Raw genomic sequence first — 19,475 nt, 5'->3', positions numbered from 1 at the left:
GGCAACCCTTGGCGTTGCTGGGCTTGCGGACTCATGACACCCCTTCTCACTTGTCCTCTGTGTCTGTCCTTTCTGTCTTCTAAGGACAGTTAGAATTGGATATAGGGCCCACCTAAATCTAGGATGACCTCCTCTCCACACGCTTAACCTGATTCCATCTGCAAAGATCCTTTTTCCAAATAAGGTCCCATTCACAGGTTCCGGTTGTTAGGACACGGAAACATCTTTTTTGAGGCCGCCGTTCAACCCACTGCAACTGTGGTGGTCAGCAAATCCAGTGCTCTATTGAAGGAATATATTGGGCCAGGCATGGTGGTGGCACCTGTAGTCCCAGCTACTGGGGAGGCCGAGGCGGGAGGATCGCTTGAGCCCAGGAGTTGGAGGCTGCAGTGAGCTGTGATGACGCCACTGCACTCTAGCCTGGGTGATAGACCGAGACCATGTCTCAAAGAAAGAAAAAAAAGGCCCACATTTTAATACTGTTATAATGGCAATTCAGTTTCGACACGTGAATTTTGGGGGGCATATTGAACCCACAGCGGTTTGTTTCCTAAATCCAGCCAGAGACGAGGGTCTGTAGATGCGACACCGTCCCCGCTGCCATGTTCCTTCGGTTACAAGTCACGGTTCCCACCCACACTCGAGCCAGCACGCCCGGCTAATTTTTCTTTTTTTTTTTTTTGGTAGAAATGAGGTCTGGCTATGTTGCCCAGGCTAGTCTCGAACTCCTGGCCTTAAAACTGCCCTCGGTCCTCCCACCTGGGCCTTCCAAAGTGCTGGGATTACAGGCATGAGCCGCTGTGCCTGGCTGGCATTTTTATTTTAAATTCTCACTTGCGCTGGGAAGCTTTTAGGCTTTGTTCTCTCCCCGTGTGTCCTGGGAGCAGTTTTGCTCTTGACTCTCCCCCCGTTCTTTGTGGGGGTTCCCATGAAGGGACAGGCACAGCAACACAGGGGCCTGTCCTCTGTGCTGACGCTCTGGGCCCCCCCTGCCCTGCCACCCTGGCGCCCCTGCCCTTCCCCCATCGCGGCCCGGGCACCTTTTCCCCACCAGCTCTGCTGCGTCGCTCTGTCGCGCTGTCTTCGGAGCTGTCAGGCCTCATCCGAAATCTCCTCCATCAGCTCCCCCGGGGCCGCGGGGCTGCCGAGCACATCAGAGGGCCGGGGAGGGGGGTGGAGCCGCGGAGCCCGGCTTCACAAAGCAGGAGAGGGGCCGCCGCGTCCCAGGCTCTTGACTCCTCAATGCAGGCTCCCGTGTCCGTGTCCCTCCATGGGACTGGGGGACCTTGAAGGAGCACCTTGCCTTCCCCATCAGACTGGGGACCCCCTGAAGGTGGGGCCATGTCTCTTCCATGTCGCACTGGAAGTCTTTGGAGGCAGAGCCACGAGTCCCCCACAGACTGGGGGCTTCCAAGCGCAAGGTCATGTCTCTGCCATCAGACTGAGTTAAGAAAGACAGGGGTGTCTGGGGGCTCCCAAGACAGGGCCACATCTCCCCCATCAGGTGAGGAGTTTGGGGTCCCCACGGGCCCACCTCTGGCCCCACCTGCTCCCTCCTGACCGGGGATCTAGTGGTGCTGCTCTATGAGACAGGGACTAAGGGACAGAGAGAGCAGGTACAGCCCCCAGGCAGGGACCACCCATCTGACTCCTCCCTGAGGTCCTTCCTAAGCATAGATTGAGCACCTACTGTGTGCCACACAATGACATATTATTAGCCATAAAAAGGGACGAGGCTCTGGCACAGGCCACAGTGTGGAGGGACCTTGAGGACATCGTGCTCAGTGAGAGACGCCAGACACAGAAGGACACACAGTGTGAGACCCCATTTATAGGAACTGTCCAGAGCAGGCAGATCCACGGAGACAGGCTAGTGGGTTCGGGGGGCTGGGGTGTGGGGAGCTGGACAGTGACTTCCGACTGGGGGTGGGGGTTCTTCTTGGGGTGATGCAAATGTTCTGGAATTAGCGGTGATGGTTGCACAACCTCGTGAACATGCTAAAAACCACCAGGTTGTGCAGTATAAAAGAGGAAATTGTAGGGTATGTGAGTCACAGCTCCACAAAGCAAAACAAAACACAAAAGCCCCCAAACAGGGCCTGGCCTTAAGGGTTCAGCTGTTGTTCTGTCACTCCCAGGTGAGAAGCAGTCCAGGTCATTACCAAGGTCAGGCGGGCTGGGATTCTGGAACCCGAAGGAACCTCTGGAAAAGCCGGGTACTCTAAGCCCCACCCACCCTGGAGGACCCCCCCCCTCATAATTGCCTCTCAGACCATGAGCACTGAGAGGGGGTCCCCACTCTCCAGGACCCCCAGACCACCCCACCTCCCTGCCTTTCCCACACAGCGCCCCCTCCGGGCATCAGCCTTCCCTGTCCTCTCTGGCTGACTTTGCCCCCAGCCTGATGGCCTGCAGGGCAGGGGGGGCAGTCACAGTGGTGTCAGCTCTGATGCCAGTCCGGTCCCCCCTCCCTCCAAGCTATCACCCCTGCCCCATCTGGGGGAGCCCTGCGAAGGGAATTGGGGGTCCCACCCTTCCTGATCAGAAGGCCAAAATTCAGGAGGTCATGTGGCCGACTCAAGGTCACCCGGCGAAGTGGCCAGACCCCCAGCTTGGCTCTCTTTTCTCATCTCCCTCCTCCTGCCCCGTTCCACCACCCCCTCCCTGCTCCCTTCCTTGGGGTTGGGGTTGGGGGGGACAGCCCCAAGGGAAGCCAGCTCAAAAGCACCGGGAAGTCAAACGCCGTTTGATTCTGCCTTCCGGGGCTCTAATTGCTATTCCTGACACAGTCTGTAATTAGAAGGTCCCTTTCAAATATTTATACCTCAGACACCAAGTATTTATCCGACAGGGAGAGGACTCGGATTTGATGAGATCTGTCAACAGCTCATCCCCGAGCCGGGAATTGCCTGGCGGCTGACAGAAAACAGGACAATTACCCGATGTGCTCCCTGGCAGGTCCCCAGGGAGGCTGCCTAGTCGCTGATCTGGGGGGGGGGGATAGTGTGAACTCGCTTCAGGAGGGAGGGAGGACGGAGTCCAACAGGTCTGTGTTGGGCGACGCAGCCAGTGCAGGAGCGGAGCGGAACAGAAGGGTGGAGGCCCTGTGGCCATCAGGGGCTTTGCCTTGTTGGCTCCAGGCCTCAGTTTCCCCATCTGGAAAATGGGCTAATGGTGATTCCATGAAGAGACTCGGGTGCCACCCCAAGCTAGGAGCCCCCGAGATGGCACTAAGGCAGAAATGAGCCACTGAGCGGGTCTGAGCAAGCCCCTCCCTTCTCTGTGCCTCAGTTTCCCCATCCATAAAAGGAGGAGGCCAGGTGGGTCTTCCTATTAGAAACTCCATTTTTCAAATGAGGAAACCAAAGCACAGAGAGTGGAAAGTCTTGTGCCCAGCCCCGCTCCTTGCCCTCCAAGCTGTGACCCCTTGCCCAACTTGGGGGAGCCCCGGGAAGGCAGTCTGGGGTCTTGTCCTTCCTGACCACCCCTCTCTCACTCCGGTCACTAGGGAGAACTGAACGAGCCCCCCCTTATGGGGAATGAAAAAATGGTTTTGTTCTAGATTGGCCGGTGGCACCTTTTTCCTCACTCGCCCCCCCAAACCTCTCAGTGTCCTCACCCCCAGGGGACAACGCAGCTGCGAGCGGGCAGCCAGGACAGGCGAGGTCCCTCTGTCGTCTGCCCCCTTCCCGTGCCCCCCCAAGGGGCCACGGAGGGACAGATGACGAGGCCACGCGCCAGGCACAGATATCATCTCCTTTCCCCGGGCCAGCTGCCCCGCCCCTCCCCCACCGCGCAGTGAGGCCCCTGGGGAGGGGGACCGAGGGGGAGGGGAAGCCAGATCCCCATCCTCCCTCTCCCGCCGCCTCCTCCTTCCGCGGCGTCAATGTCAATTTTAGCGGGTGACCTCTCCAACAATTTCCACCCCCGTCTCCTGGAGATACTGGTTCAATTTCAGCCCTCAGTAGTGGTCACTGCCACCCCCTCCACTGGTCAATTTCACCCCCTCCCGCGGTCAAGTCCAGCCCCCCATCTCCCGGCTGGTTTCCCCCTCCCTCCTCGGCTCGGCTCGCTGTGCGGGGAGCCGCGTCCCCGTCCCACCTCCCGCGCTCCTCGCTCGCGGCGGCCGGTCTCGTCCTCCGGGGCAGGGTCCAGCTGCCGGCGGGCCCGGCCCGGCGACTCCCGCCCCCGCCCCCTCCCTCCTGCGGGCAGCGGCCCCCTCCCTCCCAGAGCAGCTGAAGGTCTCAGTCACCTCGGAGGGGCGCGCAGGGGGAGGGGCGGGGGCGGGGGACGCGGCGGAGGGGGAGGCGGGGAAGCCTTGACGCCGCCGCCCGGGACGCGGCCGGGGGCTGGTGGGGACCGGCGTCCGCCTGCGCGCCCCCTCCCCAAAGTCCCCCTCCAGGCCGCGCGCCGGCGGTGGCGGGGCAATTCTCCCCGAAAGCGTAGAGAGGGATTGGAGGAGGTTTTACTTCCCTTTGTGCCGGTGGCTGGGGCCGGATCGAGGCGGCCGGGCAGGGGGCCGTGGGACCGGGACTTCCCCCAGCCAAGAGGAGCGCCACAAAGGATGCGCCCTGCCGGGGTCACCGTCCCCGCCGCCCAACTTTGCGCGTGCTGCCCGCGCCCCGGGGGAGCCCGCCCGCGGCTGCGCTGAGAACCCAGGCGTCCGGGCCGAGCGAGGGCGGAGGGCGACCCCGACCTCGGGCCGCACGAAGGGGATCCCGAGCTTCCCGGAGGCGCCGGGCGCCGAGCCGCGCGCCCGCACCGCGCCGCCCGCGGAAACTCCGCGCGCTTCGGCGGATGCCCCTGGATCGGCCCCGCGCTCGGCGGTCAGGGCCCTGCGGGGCGCCCCCTTCCCCCGCGGTCCTTCCTAAGCCAGGCTAAGCTGGCCTCCCCCGTCCCTCCTCTGTCGCCTGCTTTTTCGGCCCGTCTGCCACCTCTTCTTTCCCGCTGGTCCATGCGGAACCCGGCTCCGGAGCACACCTGAGCTCTCTCCTCCCTCCCTCTTCTTCCTCTCTCCCTCCTTCTCCTTCTTGGGGAAGGGCGCCCCGAAAAGGGCATGTGGGTCCCCGCGTGACTCTGGCCAGGTCGGGGTGACACGCGCCCAAATGGCCAAGTGGCTGCGGGACTACCTGAGCTTTGGCGGTCGGAGGCCGCCCCCGCAGCCGCCCACCCCGGACTACAGCGACAGCGACATCCTGAGGGCCTACCGCGCGCAGAAGAACCTGGACTTCGAGGACCCCTACGAGGACGCCGAGAGCCGCGTGGAGCCGGAGCCCGCGGGCCCCGCGGACTGCAAGGGCCCCGGCGGCGACGCCAAGTACGACTCCCCCAAGCACCGGCTCATCAAGGTGGAGGCGGCGGACATGGCCCGGGCCAAGGCCCTGCTGGGCGGCGCCGGGGAGGAGGTGCGTGGCCGGGTGGTCGCTGGACGGGTAGGAGGGCGCGGTGGGCTCCCTGGGTCGGGGGACCTTGTTTCACGTGTGACCCCAGGGGGGCTGGGCACCCCACAGATACTTCCCAGTCCTCCCTCTGCTTGGTGGAGTTCGACATCTGTCCCTTTTCCATGCGTAGCCCTGGTCCTCCTGCCACTCTGGTGGGCCCTGTCTTGTCGCTGTCCTCCTGGTCTCTGGCCATCCCCACCCGCCAGCCCCCCCTACTCAGCATCTTTTGCTCTTGGTGGCTCTTAGGATCTTCCTAAAACAGTCACTCCTCCGCTGGGCACTTAAACTCCCTCACCACGACTCTGCCCTTCCTGCTGGTGTCATCCCCATTTTACAGAGGTGGAAACTGAGGCTCATAGAAGAGCTCTGACTCGCCCAAGGTCACAGGGCTTTAGCTCACTAGGATTAGAACCCGACCTTGTCACCCATGCCCGTCAAGACATTCCCTAGAGGACTGGGGGGTCGACCCCAAAGCCTGGGCAGAGACAGCAGCCGGAGGAGGGTTTGGGGAGGGGTCCCAGAGGCGGGGCTGGATAGTGATCAGCTCAGAGGGGGCAGGGGCTCAGAGGAAGCCATCAGCCGGGGATCAGACTCTGCCTCTCACACCCCAGCTCTGTGACCCTGCGTGAGTCACTTACCGTCTCTGAGCCTTGGTTTTCCTCATCTGTAGAATGGGCATCATACAGTGCTTACGGAGTGCTGGTATCACAGATAAATGTATGTGAAGCCTTTGGAACAGTCTTGGCACCTGATAAACATTGAAGTGGCTGAAGGAGGGAGGCAGGCGTCCGTGTTGGGCACAGAGTGGCACGGAGGGAGACAGCAGGGGAAGCTGGCGTCTCTCTGGGAATGCCCGTGGGTGGCAGAGTGGACTCCCTCTCCCCACAAAAGACAACTGCTCGGAGGAGACGGGTCAGAGGGCCTGGGGTGGATAGGGAAGGGGTGTAACGTCACCTCGGTCCCTCTGAGCACTTTGTCCAGCCACCTTCTCTTCCCAGGCGGAAGTCGACACCGAGTATTCGGACCCCTTCGATGCCCGGCCTCATCACCCGTCCCCAGATGACGGGTACATGGAACCCTATGACGCGCAGCGGGTCCTGAGTGGTGAGTGGGCAGGGCTTGGGGGTGGTGACAGGGTCCCGGGAGGGAGCGGGAGCTGACCGGCATCCTCGGCCTCCCAGAACTGCCATGCAGAGGGGTGCAGCTGTACGATACTCCTTATGAAGAGCAGGACCAAGGGACAGGGGACGGGCCCCCTTCCGGGCAGAAGCCTCAGCAGAGCCGGCTACCCCAGGAGGACGAACGGCCAGCGGAGGAGTATGACCAGCCCTGGGAGTGGAAGAAAGACCACATCTCCAGGGCATTTGCAGGTGCTTCTCCAACCCTGAACGCCCTGCCCCTCCTTCTCCTCATCCGGTCACCTCCCCTGCTTCAACTTACAAAGTAGAATCCAATCACCTGCCACTTTGGTAGTTTACTAATTAATTCTTACTGAAGCGTGAGTGACTGATAGTCACATATTCTTCCACCCAGGAAAAACTTGCATCTTCCTCGGAAATGGAAATGCTTTTTAGAGTGGAATGGAATCTACCCCTTTTGTTTAGTGTAGTGTAGGGGGAGTAATATGGCTTTGGTGTCACACCAGACCTGGGTTTGTGTCCTTTGGGCAAGACACTTCATTTCCTCAAGTCTCGGTTGCGTTCTCTGTGAAACGGGGGTCAGGATAGCACCTACTGACCAGGGCGGTCGTAAAGCGAGTGCTAGAAAGGGCTCAAGGACACAGAAGCCTTGGGGAGGGAGGGCAGCGTTTCTCAGAGCTGCCCCTCGAATTGACTTGAAGTCAATTCCCAGCTGAATTGAGTGAGCTTGGGGAGGTCTCTGAACCTTAGTTTCTTCTTCTGTAAAAGCGGCCATGGTAAGGTCGGCTTTAAGAAGTAAAATAACTGAGACCAGGAAGAGTTGCGCCACCAGGACTCTGCCCCAGAAGTTTGCAGGACTGGGAGGGCACTTGGGGCTCAGTGCCTTGATCCACCTGTCACCAGATCCCAGTAGGGGTGATTTTCTAGTTCTGTGATGGCCTCAGTAAGGATGGTACCCCAGAAGGGAATTCAGGAGTAAGGGGCCCCTACTTGGAAACCTGTAACCCCTCTAGCCACGCCCCCTGCTCTCTGATTTGCTGCTCATGGCACTGCCCCGCCCCTTCCGTGCCGCCCAGGTTTTATGAATGACCACACCCCTTGCTTCTGAAGGCCGATTGGTTGCTCCTGGTGCCAATCTGCCCCCTCACTTAAAGCCAGCCTCTCCTCTTCTGAGCTCTGATAGGTTGCTCCAAATTGGCACCGCCTTCCTACTGAAATGCCATTGGCTGGCCCCCGCCCCGCCCCCACGAGGTAGGCTGGACTTAACCCTCTCCTCGCTAACCCTCCCGGTCCAGTGCAGTTTGACAGTCCGGACTGGGAAAGGACCCCAGGCTCAGCCAAGGAGCTCCGGAGACCGCCGCCCAGGAGCCCCCAGCCCGCGGAGCGCGTGGACCCGGCCTTGCCCCTGGAGAAACAGCCGTGAGTGGGGAGGCTGAAGGTGGAAAAGCCCCCTCGAGCCTCTCTTATCTGTAGACTCCACCTTCTCCACTAGGGTAACTGTAAGACTTTGATTCATTCATTCATTTCACTCCTTCCTTCAGCTAATCTTTCCCAAGCGCCAGCACCTGCCGCGTGCCGCACACTCAGCTAAACACAAAGGCAGAATCGGATGGGGTCCCTTTCCCTGGTGGTATCAGGTTCTGTGTTCAAAACCCTGCCCTGCATCTCCTGGCTGTGTGGCCTGGGGCAAGTCACTTTAACCTCTCTGGGCCTCAGGCTCAAAATCCCCAAGATGGTGCCTGGCTCAAACGGAGTGAAAGGATTATTCTCACCCCCCAGGAGATCTTAGGACGGAAATGGGGGGAGCAGGATTTTGGGGATGTGAAGTTTATTCTCTTTTCAGTTTTCTTTTAATGCAAACAGCAGCCAAGTCTCTGGTGCGCCTCTGTCTCTGACACCTTGCTGGCAACTGCTCACCCCTCTTTGGGCACATGACAGGCTGCAGGTGGGAGGCAGGCTGTAGCATAACTCATGAGAGCGATGGGAGTTGGGGGGTGCTCATGACACCTGGGGACCCAGCCAGGTAGGCTCTGAACACCAAGGTCAGGTGTACCTGCTGGATTGGAGGTAGCAGCTCGCCCTTTCACCTGGGCTCAGCTACCCCTTCCCAAGTCTATAACGGGACAACCGTGTCTGCCCGATAACCAGGCTCCTCCTGCAAAATCCAAGGGAATCTTCCTGGCTTGTTGGCCTGGACGCCACCAGCTCTTGCTCTTGTGCGTCCCGTTGTGCATGGACCCAAACGACCCCAGAGTGTGTTTGAAGGGGAATGGCCCTCCCTGAGCCGTCTGTCCCCACCCACCCCCTAGGTGGTTTCATGGCCCACTGAACCGGGCAGATGCTGAGAACCTTCTAGCGCTCTGCAAGGAAGGCAGCTACCTCGTGCGGCTCAGTGAGACCAGCCCCCAAGACTGCTCCCTGTCCCTCAGGTGAGATCCCAGCCTCCCAGGGACAGAGGGTCTCGAGATTGCATGTGTCACTCTTTTGGGTGAATTCAGTGGGAGCCAGAGGCGTGTGGCTCCAGCAGCCAGTGGGCAGGGTTTTAGGCTAGTGGGTGGGGCTTCTAAGACCAGGGGCAGGGCCTCCAGAGAGGACACTGGGAATGAGCTCCCCGTCATCAGAGGCATACAAGAAGATGGAGTGGAAGCCATAGAGGAGATCCAGGACTTGGGTAAGATGAGGACCCAGGTGTACAAGGTTCCTTTGGTCTCCCGTGGTGCAAATGTTAAGGAATATCCATTTGTGTCTGAAGCTAGAATCTGAATGGCCCCATAAGCATTTGAGTTTGAGACCCTGTATGTCTGTGTTTCTGTCCCTAGATTCTAAGTGTGTCTAATTATAAACTGCTCCTGAGAGTCTACTAGGTGTCTGAGTGCAAGATCTAAAAGAACAAGATTGGAAGAGGGCTTTGGGGCCAGGCTCAAATCCTAACTCCACCCCTTTCTAGCTGTGTGACCTTAGCTAAGTTACCCAACCTCTCTGGGCCTCAGTTTCCTCATCTGTAAAGTGAGGGTAATAATAGCATCCACTTCCTGCTGGTACTGCAATGATTAAATGACAAGAACAGGTGAAAAAAATGTTGACAACAGTGCCTGGGAAACAGGAAGTGCTTAATTAATGTTAATACGGATGCTAGAATGATTCCGAAGCTCTAGGTCATTCTATCCATCAGAAGTGGAGAGAAAGGGACCCCAGACCAGGGGTTGACTAGTGGGGGCCTGGGAGGGGTGGTACAAGGGATCAGAAAGTTTGGAGAGAGAGTGGGGCGAGTCTGGGGTTGCTGGTAGGGCCCTGGCCACTAAGATCTGTCTCTTCATCGAATAAACATTCATTAAGAACCTACTGTGTTCCCGGCCCTATTCCTGGCACTCTGGCCGTGCCAGAGACAGAGATAATCTGAGATAGAGACACCCATTCAGACCCTGAAGAGACAGTGGGACTGGGTGTGAGTGGCAGTCAAGGGAGGCATCTCGGAGGAGGTGGCACACCAGCTGACCTGTGAGCAAATCAAGAGAAAGAGTGCACAGGGCTGGAAAGTGCCGTGCAAAGGTGTCCCCTTTGGGGGCCCCTCCTGATTGCACCAGGATTTGGGGTCGGTTCTGCCGCACCCCATGGCAATGACTGAGAACTAGGCTCTAGAGGGGGCAGAGAAACGCACAACGGCAGGGACAGAGAGGGGCGCCTGATCCTCCCACGTCTGCAGAGAGACGGCACTGGGTCTGTCATCCCTTGCAGGAGGGGAACCTGGGCTCCAGCCTGCTGTCCCGGGGCGGGGGCGGGGGTGCCAACAGCTTGGCACCAAGGGCTGCCAGGCAGAGATGTCAGGGACACCCGGGCCAGCCCTGGGCCCATGGGGGGTGGACAGCACGGTGGGTCTGGGGCACTCAAGGCTCCCTTTGACCTCTGTCCCCAGGAGCAGCCAGGGCTTCCTGCACCTGAAGTTCGCGCGGACCCGGGAGAACCAGGTGGTGCTGGGCCAGCACAGCGGGCCCTTCGCCAGCGTCCCCGAGCTGGTCCTGCATTACAGCTCGCGCCCGCTGCCCGTGCAGGGCGCCGAGCACCTGGCCCTGCTGTACCCGGTCACCGTGCAGACCCCCTGACGGGGACCCTCTGTGCCCTTCTGGGCTCTAGGGCCCAAGATCCTGTCTCAAAACCCTCTTCTGGCCTGAAAAATAAATAAGTTATTGTCTGTCCCACGTGTCCTTTCTGGGCTGCAGGGAGGCAGAGATCGGGGCTCCCAGCAGGAGAGCCACAGATGTGTCCCCGCGTGCAAAATGGTCACCATGGGTGTCCGGCGGGGGCGCTGATGATGAGGGCCCCATCAGAGGCAGGAGGCGCCAGTGAGACCCTTGGAGGGTCTTTGTTCTGGGGATGGAGGCTGGGCCTGAATCCCACAGAGGCAGAGCTAGGAGGCACATAAAGACCCGGGGACAGCAGAGGGGACAGGGCAGATGCAGGGATGGAGAAACTGGGGGGGCAGGGGGAGGCGCGCGGGCCAGCCCCGCCCCTCCTCACTGGCAGATCTGCAGAAAGGACATCTGTCCCCATGGAAACAGCAGAAGTGGGGGAGGGGAGGCTGGCCCAGTTGGTGTCACTTCAAGGTGACAGGCCAGAGACCCTGGGGAGCAGGGAAAGACCAGGGAGCCCCTGACTTCCTCACTCCCTCCCCCCAAGACCTGCCCCGGGTGGCGGGGACATGCTGGCCGGGAGGGGGCTTGTATGGGGGGGCTGGTGAGTCCCCAGAGCCCCCTCCTCCCAGGGGCCTCTCCAGCGGGCTCTGAGATTCCCAGATGGCCCCTCACATCTCTCCGCACCCCCAAATCTCCACACACCCCAGCTTTGCTTTCTTCACAGGTCTTTATTGAGTGTTCAGGGCAGGGGGGTCTATCGTCACAGAAATGAGAACGGGGGCTCAGGACGGGGCTATTGCCCCCGGAGGCAGTCACACCATCACGTGGCCACGGGCGGTGGGGTCCTCTTTGAGTCCCCGGGGGTCTCCGACTCCTGTCCCGCCGCAGGGAGCCCTCTTGGCCTTGGCGGCCCCGCGGGGCCGGGGCAGGGACAGACCCTGGCCATGGGGACATAGTGACTGGGCTCCTGGCCGGGGCACGGTTTGGGGGCCGGACTCGGGCAGTGGGGGGCGGGCTGGGGAACAGGGGTGGAATAGACGCTCTGGCCGTTCTGGTCCCTCCCGGGGGCGGCCGGGCCCTTGCCCTCTCCGGGCCCCGCCTCGTGCTTCTTTGGGGCGCCCTGGGGCCGGAACAGGATGTTGCTGTACAGTGGGTTTCCTAAGGGGCAGTGGGGGACAGTCCCTTGAGAGAGTCTGGCGCTCTCCGGCCCACCTCTATTTCTGGGAAACACGAGCGTGGGGGCCAGGCTTCGCCACCCCCCAGGAGCCCACCTTCCGTCCTTCCCCAAGACCGGATGGGGGGCGCAGGGGGCGCGGCCGAAGCGGTGGGTCCTTGGCTCGCAGCAGCAGTTCCCGCTTCCGCCACGAGAGGCCGCCCGCGGGCAGCCCGTCCGCGCGCCGCGCGCTTACCTGGGCGGTCACCTGCGTCCCTCCCCCGGCGGCGGCAGCCCCAGATCCCAGCGCCCAGCGCGATCGCGGCCACGGCCCCCGCCGTCGGCAGCACATAGAGCAGTCCTGGGTGGGCGTGGGCGGCAGGGCGGTGTGAGGGGACAGGGTGCGGGGCTGGGGCGCTGGGGGGGGGACACGCGAGTGGGGCTCACCTGGGAAGCTGGAGGTCAGCGCGGGGTCTGCAGAGAGGAAATCTATGTCGCGGGAGGGTGTCCCCACCTTCGGGTCCAGCCTCCTGCACCCTCTGAGGGCAGAGCTCCCTCCCGCCCCGTGTGGGCCGCAGTGCTCCTGTCCTGCTAGGCCATGTGACTTAAGGCAGGTGCTCACTCTGAACCTCGGTTTCCTCTTCTGAAAAACGAGGCTCGCCCTTCCTATCTTGCTGGGTTACTGTGGAATAACGGCCAGTGGATCTTTTAGATAGTTTGGGGGGGTGTTTAGAAACGGGGTCTCCAGCTGTGGCCCAGGCTGGAGTGTGGTGGTGGCATCATAGCTGCCTGCAACCTTGAACTAACTGGGTTCAAACGATCTTCCCACGTAGCTGGGACTACAGGCATGTGCCACCACTCCTGGCTGTTTCTTTTCTTTTCTTTCTTTTCTTCTTTTTCTTGTTGTTTTGTTTTGTTTTTGTAGAGATGGGGGTCTTGCTATGTTGCCCAAGTTGGTCTTGAACTTCTGGCCTCAACAGATCCTCCCGCCTAAGCCTTTCAAAATCCTGGGATTAAAGGATTACAGGTGTGGGCCACCGTGCCGGGCCATGCCTCCTGTGTTTTGAGCCTCTACTCAGTGCCAAGCCCAATTTTTAGATGGGGAAACTGAGGCTCAGATTGTCTAACTCACTTGTCTGGGGTCTCACACCCAGGAGGCAACAGGGAGCCCCCTCTCCTTCCCTGTTTCAGAAAAAAAAGCACAGGCCAGGCGCGGTGGCTCACGCCTGTAATCCTAGCACTCCGGGAGGCCCAGGCAGGCGGATTGCTCGAGGTCAGGAGTTCGAAACCAGCCTGAGCAAGAGCGAGACCCTGTCTCTACCATAAATAGAAAGAAATTAATTGGCCAACTGATATATATAGAAAAAAATCAGCCGGGCATGGTGGCGCATGCCTGTAGTCCCAGCTACTCGGGAGGCTGAGGCAGGAGGATTGTTTGAGCCCAGGAGTTGGAGGTTGCTGTGAGCTAGGCTGACCCCAGGGCACTCACTCTAGCCTGGGCAACAAAGCGAGACTCTGTCCCAAAAAAAAAGAAAAAGAAAAAGAAAAAAAAAGCACACTTCCACCAGCCTGAACATTTGTGTCTCCCTGAATAATCGGCATCACAGATATGGAAAGAGCCACTCGTGTTTATTGAGCACTTACTATGTCCCTGGCCCTGTACTAAGCACTTTAGCTGTCACCACTCTAAATTCACCCAACCTGGCAAAGAAAGCACTATTAGCTGTGTTTTGACGGCTGAACCAACAGGCACAGAGCGGTCGAGTTATTCGCGCAAGGTCACATAGCAAGTAGATGACGAGGAGGCTTGAATTGGGGTTTGTGTAACTTACAGGAACCCCAGCCAAAGGCTCTGAATGCCGTGGGTGCCCAGCACCCACGCCGCCTTCCTCTTGCAGCTGCTGAGGTTGGCAGGGGGTCCCTGGAGGCTGCCTGGCCGCTGTTCTGGGGCCCGGAGGCCAGCTGTGCGGAGCTGGACGGGCGCCAGCTGCCTTCTCCCTGGCAGCTGCCGGGGCGCAGCCTGGGGCCTCCGCCCGCCTCTGCTAATTGCTAATTGGCCCCCTTGACACTGGAGGGCGGGGGCGGGAGGACGGCGACAGCACACCACCCTCCGGGCGGGGGCTCCGCTGGAGAGGAGTGGGTGTCTCTTGGGGCTGGGAGCCGCGTGCTCTGTTCTGCCAGACGCAGGCTGGGCACGGCCCCAGGCCAGCAGGAACCACCCGCAGGGCAGGGTCCCCAGCCTGGGGCAGCCTGGTCCCCGCACCTGCACAGGTTCGGCTCATAAGGGGTGTCGTGGTAGAGTGGCAGGAGCCTGCCAGTGGGCTCTAGAGGAACCGGCCTGCACCTCTGCCTTGTGTGCTGCCTGGAACTCATCTCCGCCCCTCCCGGCCTCAGCTTTCTCATCTGTAAAGTGAGACAGCAGGCTTTGCTGATCTGGAAGGTTCCCTGTGGCTTTGAGAGTGGATGGCTTTCTTTCTTTCTTTTTTTCCTTAGAGACAGGGTTTCTGTGCTCTGTCACCCAGGCTGGAGTGCAGTGATGCGGTCATAGCTCACTGCAGCCTCCAACTCCTGGGCTCAAGCGATCCTCCTGCCTCAGCCTCCCGAGGAGCTAGCACCACAGGTGTGTGCCACCAATCCCAGCTAGGTTTTTGTAGAGATGGTGTCTTGCTATGTTGCCCAGGCTGGCCTTTTTTTTTTTTTTAGACAGAGTCTTGCTTTGTTGCCCAGGCTAGAGTGAGTGCCGTGGCGTCAGCCTCGCTCACAGCAACCTCAAACTCCTGGGCTCAAGTGATCCTCCTGTCTCAGCCTCCCGAGTAGCTGGGACTACAGGCATGCGCCACCATGCCCGGATAATTTTTTCTATATATATTAGTTGGCCAGTTAATTTCTTTCTATTTATAGTAGAGACGGGGTCTCAGTCTTGCTCAGGCTGGCCCAGGCTGGTCTTGAACTCCTGACCTCAAACGATTCTCCCACCTCGGCCTCCCAAAATGCTGGAATTACAGGCGTGAGCCAATGTGCCCCGCCTAAGAGTGGCTGGCTTTCCATTCTGGATTCTAGAATTCTAGAATTCCCTACCCTTATACATTCTGAGATTGTAAAATTCTGAGGATCTTTTTAAAGTATTTAAGACACTGCAATTCTAAGGTTCTAGAATTGTCTGTTCCTTTATTTTGGTGTTTCTCAACTTTCTTTTCATTATCTGTCCCCAGGGAGACTTTTTAGATGTTTTTGAAATCTTAATCTGTTCCCCCATGAAATTTTAATACCATAGAAATGTTGTAAATCTGCTTATGTTCGGTATGTGTATCTAAGCTTTATACATAAAGAGAGTAAGGTTTTGTTTTGTTTTAGCTTTTTTTTTTTTTTTTTTTTTTTTTGCCTCCCAAGAACAAATATTCACCTCCTTAGGGACAAGACATGCTTTAATTCTAAGAGCCTAGAATTTTCCATCCTTACGATGCTAGAACTGTAAGGTTCTATTTTGTGGTTTGAGATTCTAGAATCATCCTAGGTGCAATGGAAATGTCCACATATGTTCACCAGAAGACAAGAATGTTTGCAGCAGCTGCCCGAATGCCCATCAATAGGGCATTGGATTGACAGTGGTGGTAGAGGCACGTGCTGGAATATTCTACAGCAAGGAAAAAGAATGAACCGCTGCTATGTGCGGCCACATAAATGAGTCCCCCAGAAGCCATTGAGAGAAAGAAGCTGGACACTGAGAATCGCCGAGCCTGCCCAGCACGCTCAGCCCTCGCTGTCAGTGACTCCCTTTAAATGAAATATGAAGTCGGGCCGAACAGGTCTATGCCGGTGGGATTCAGGATCCCCGGGGGACTGGAAACGTGATGTTCTTGAGCTGGGCGGTGGCTGCAGGGGTGGGTTCGGGTTGTGCAAATCTGCCTCGCTGGACACAATATATGCATTCGTCTGTATGCAAGACAGACTTCAAGGCCAGGCGCGGTGGCTCACGCCTGCAATCCCAGCACTCTGGGAGGCCGAGGCAGGAGGATCCTTTGAGCTCAGGAGTTCGAGACCAGCCTGAGCGAGAGCAAGACCCCGTCTCCACTATAAATAGAAAGAAATTAATTGCCCAACTAAAAATATATATAGAAAAGTTAGCCAGGCATGGTGGCGCATGCCTGTAGTCCCAGCTACTCAGGAGACTGAGGCAGGAGGATCGCTTGAGCCCAGGAGTTGGAGGTTGCTGTGAGCTAGGCTGATGCCATGGCACTCTAGCCCGGGCAACAGAGTGACACTCTGTCTCAAGAAAAAAAAAAAAAAAAAAAGAAGCAAACAAAAAAAACACCTCCAGAATTATATGTTCTCAAGAGTCCTTATGATGGTGATATTTTTGGAACAGAGCTCAGCAACCTATAGCCCAGGAGCCAAATTCAGCCCACTGCCTGTGTTTTTAAATAAAGTTTTATTGGAAACCAGCCATCACAATTCACTGACATATTGCCTATGGCTGCTTTCTCGCCACAGTGGAGTAATAACAGCAGAGAAAATGTGGTTGACAAAGCAGTAAATATTCACTGTGAGGCCCTTTCCAGAATGTTCACCAAGTTCTGGGCTAGAATGCTAAGTTCTAGACCAGGTTCTGTGATTCTAGACTTCAAGGGTCTCAACTTAGCAGGATTTCTGTTCCTAAGAGTCTGATGTGAAGAATTTAGAGTTTTATGTTTCTAGGAGTTTAAGATTCAAGCCTCTTTTTTTTTTTTTTTTTTTTTTTTTTGAGACAGGGTCTCACTGTCACCCAGGCTGGAGTGCAGTGACGTCATCACAGCCCACTGCAGCCTCCAACTCCGGGGCTCCTGCCTCAGCCTCCAGAGTAGCTGGCACTACAGGCGCCACCACATCCAGCTAAGAGATTCAAGAGTCTTCAGATTCTAGAATGTTCCCCACTCCACCTCCCTCTCTCGGTGTCGGCTGCCATACCTGCATCCACTAGAAGCCGCGTCCCGTTGCCACTGGCCTGGTCCAACTCCGGAATCTCCATGACGGCCCAGCACACATAGTGCCCGCTGTCACTGAGGGTCACACGATCCAGCCGCAGGGTGACAGCCCCAGGTGCCCGCCAGGAGAGCCGGCCGCGGGGCCCGCAGAGCCCCAGGCTTAGGCTGTCATTGGTGATGTGTGGCTCACACAAGATGTCATCGTCCTTTGTCCACCCGATACGGAGTTGTTCCCAGGCCTGGGCCTGGGCCACTTGGCAGGCCAGGGTCACCCGAGAGCCCTGCTGAACCCGCAGCAACGTGGGCTCCTGGTGCACAAGCAGGCTTGAGGCTCCTTGCGGGGCTGGAGGGCAAAAGAGGCGGGCGAAGAAACCTTCCTTAGTGTGTGCCTGTGTGCAGCTCACCCCCTGCCGAGCCTACGGGAAGGGTCTGAAACTGCGCCATGCGTCTGCATGATCTGTGGAAGGCCACTTTTTTTGGCTGGGGCTCAACAAGCCCATCTGTAAAATGGGTATAACTAGCTCGGCTCTTGTGGAATTTTGGCTCTTGTGGAATTTTGAGATGGACTCTAGCTCTCAGCGACACAACTACCACCCAGTGTGTGCCACGCCTTATGCTCGGTTCGGTGGACACAAACACAGTGGAGGCCAGAACGGACAAGAAAAGGAGAGAGGAGGGAGAATCTATTAATAATACCTATGGAATGTGGTTGGGAAAGGCCTCTCTCCGGTGGTAACGCTTCAGCAGGGACCGGAATGGTAAGAGGTAACCAGTGTGGGAGGGAAGGTACAGAGGAAGACTGTTTCAGGTTTAGGGAACGGCCCGTGCAAAGGCCCTGGGGCAGGAGCGCACCTGGCGTGTTGGAGGCGCAGCGAGGAGGCCCGCGTGGCTGGAGCAGAGTGAGCGAGGGGCTGAAAGGGAGGAGGGGAGGGTGGGGAGGTGACAAGGCGGGTTGTGCAGAGCCTTGTGGGCTGCGGGGGTGGGGTGGGGGTGGGGTATGCAGGCGGCTTAACTTGTCATCTAAGTGTGATACGAAACTAAGGGGGACCGTGATGAAATGTGGTCCAATTTAAGTCTAACACAACGACCTGCCTGGCCGCCATGGCGAACACACCCTACAGGCAAAGGTTCAGGGCCGGGAGCTGGGAGACCAGGGAGGGGGAAGCCACGCTGTCCAGGCCGCAGTGATGGGGTTGGGACTGGGGGAGCAGTGGCCATAATCTCAACAGATTTTGAAGTCTGCCCTCAAAGAAGTGCAAGTGGCTGGAATTGGGGGACAGGGAAGGAGAAATGGCGGAGTATCCCCAGGTTTGCACCCGAGGGCAGTGAACAGTGGCGGCCTTGGCCAGGACGCCACACCCGAGGGAGGACCCACTGGCGTAGCGGGAATAAGCTCGCTCTTGGCCACGGTGAGTCTGAGCTGCCTGTTAGCTGCCCCAGAAGGTGAGTGAGGCCACTGCAGCGAGGCTGGGGAGATGGCAGCCGGGAAAGGGCGCCAGGCGGCCGGAACAGCAAGTGCAAAGGCCTGGGGGTTGGATGAAGCCCGGTGAGTTGGGGAAATGGAGAAAGAAAAGCCTGGCAGGGTGTGGGGGCTCACGCCTGTAACCCCAGCGCTTTGGAAGGCCAAGGCAGGAGGATCGCTCGAGGCCAGCCTGGGCAACATAGTCAGACCCTTACAGAAAAAAATTAGCAGGGCATAGTGGCACCTGTAGTCCCAGCTACTGGGGACAAGGCTGAGGCAGGAGGCCTCGTCCTGAGCCCAGAAGTGAGTGACCTATGGTCGTGCCACTGCACTCCAGCCTGGGCCACAGAGTGTGACCTGGTCTCTAAAAAAATAAAAAATAAAATAAGAGAAGAAGAAGAAGAAAGAAAAGCCAGCTGGCAGGAGCAAGGTGGAGGGAGGGAATGGGAGGGAGAGCAGAGGCCCCTTCCTGAATCCTCCCACCCCATAAGGCTTGGAATGTCACAGGAGATTGGCCCTGTTTGGCAGAGTGGAGATAATGCAGTTTAGAGGGGACCGGGCAGCCGGGGTGACACCAGGAGGGGCGTGCGGAGGGGAGGAAGGCCCAGGTACTCACCCCAGAGCTGCAGCAGCAGGAGCAGTGCTGTGCCCAGAGACCCCATCCCTGGCCCACCAGGCCCCCCGTCCCCGCCGAAGCCCATCCTCCCCCACCCCTTCCACTCCACAGACTTCCTGCCACAATCTCCGCCCCCCACTGCAGAGGCAGATGTGACACCACCACCCAGGGCCAGACGGCAGACATCCGGCCTTCCAGGTTGCTTGGGGCTCCACTTCCTGCCACCTCGTGCCTCAGTTTCCCCCAAGTGTTTTCGACCTGAAAGGCAGTGTGCGTATGGGAGTGGTGGCAGGGAGGGGGAATGTGTCCCAGTGAGTGGAAGTCTTTCTGGATGGCTCTGCATAAACACGTCTAGGCATAGGGAGGTGACAGAGTGGACAAGCAGGTGGCCCGGGGTGGGCGAGGGGCCAGGGACTGAGGCCTGAGTGGGGGAGGGTTAAATGGGCAGATCCCTGCCTTGATCAGTTCGTCCCAAAATGTCTCGGCTTGGGCTCGGAAGAGTGGATTTCTGATGACGTGGGGTCTCACGGTAGGTGTGGGGCGTTCTCCTGCCCCCAGGCCGCAGGGAGAAGC

At 58.5% G+C, this 19,475-nt stretch overlaps 2 protein-coding genes across 2 annotated transcripts; one reads left to right on the top strand and one right to left on the bottom strand.

The window, feature by feature from the left end:
* Window positions 1-4,467: 4,467 nt before the first annotated feature.
* SHD (Src homology 2 domain containing transforming protein D) lies at window positions 4,468-10,772 on the top strand. The gene is made up of 6 exons (XM_012769275.2): window positions 4,468-5,405; window positions 6,440-6,545; window positions 6,623-6,811; window positions 7,876-7,999; window positions 8,890-9,009; window positions 10,494-10,772. The coding sequence occupies exons 1-6, from the start codon at window positions 5,106-5,108 to the stop codon at window positions 10,678-10,680; spliced, it is 1,026 nt and encodes a 341-aa protein (XP_012624729.2). The 5' UTR covers window positions 4,468-5,105; the 3' UTR covers window positions 10,681-10,772.
* Window positions 10,773-11,464: 692 nt separating this feature from the next.
* TMIGD2 (transmembrane and immunoglobulin domain containing 2) lies at window positions 11,465-17,927 on the bottom strand. The gene is made up of 5 exons (XM_075997964.1): window positions 17,905-17,927; window positions 17,677-17,735; window positions 16,808-17,167; window positions 11,982-12,224; window positions 11,465-11,868 (listed from the first exon to the last, which is right to left on the bottom strand). Exons 1-5 carry the CDS (start codon window positions 17,925-17,927, stop codon window positions 11,531-11,533), a joined length of 1,023 nt encoding a protein of 340 aa, XP_075854079.1. The 3' UTR covers window positions 11,465-11,530.
* Window positions 17,928-19,475: the final 1,548 nt, after the last annotated feature.

Source organism: Microcebus murinus, chromosome 27 (assembly GCF_040939455.1).
Source record: "Microcebus murinus isolate Inina chromosome 27, M.murinus_Inina_mat1.0, whole genome shotgun sequence".
NCBI classification, from domain to species: domain Eukaryota; kingdom Metazoa; phylum Chordata; class Mammalia; order Primates; family Cheirogaleidae; genus Microcebus; species Microcebus murinus.
Note: the sequence above shows the minus strand (reverse complement) of the source record. Positions and strands in the feature narration are given on the sequence as shown.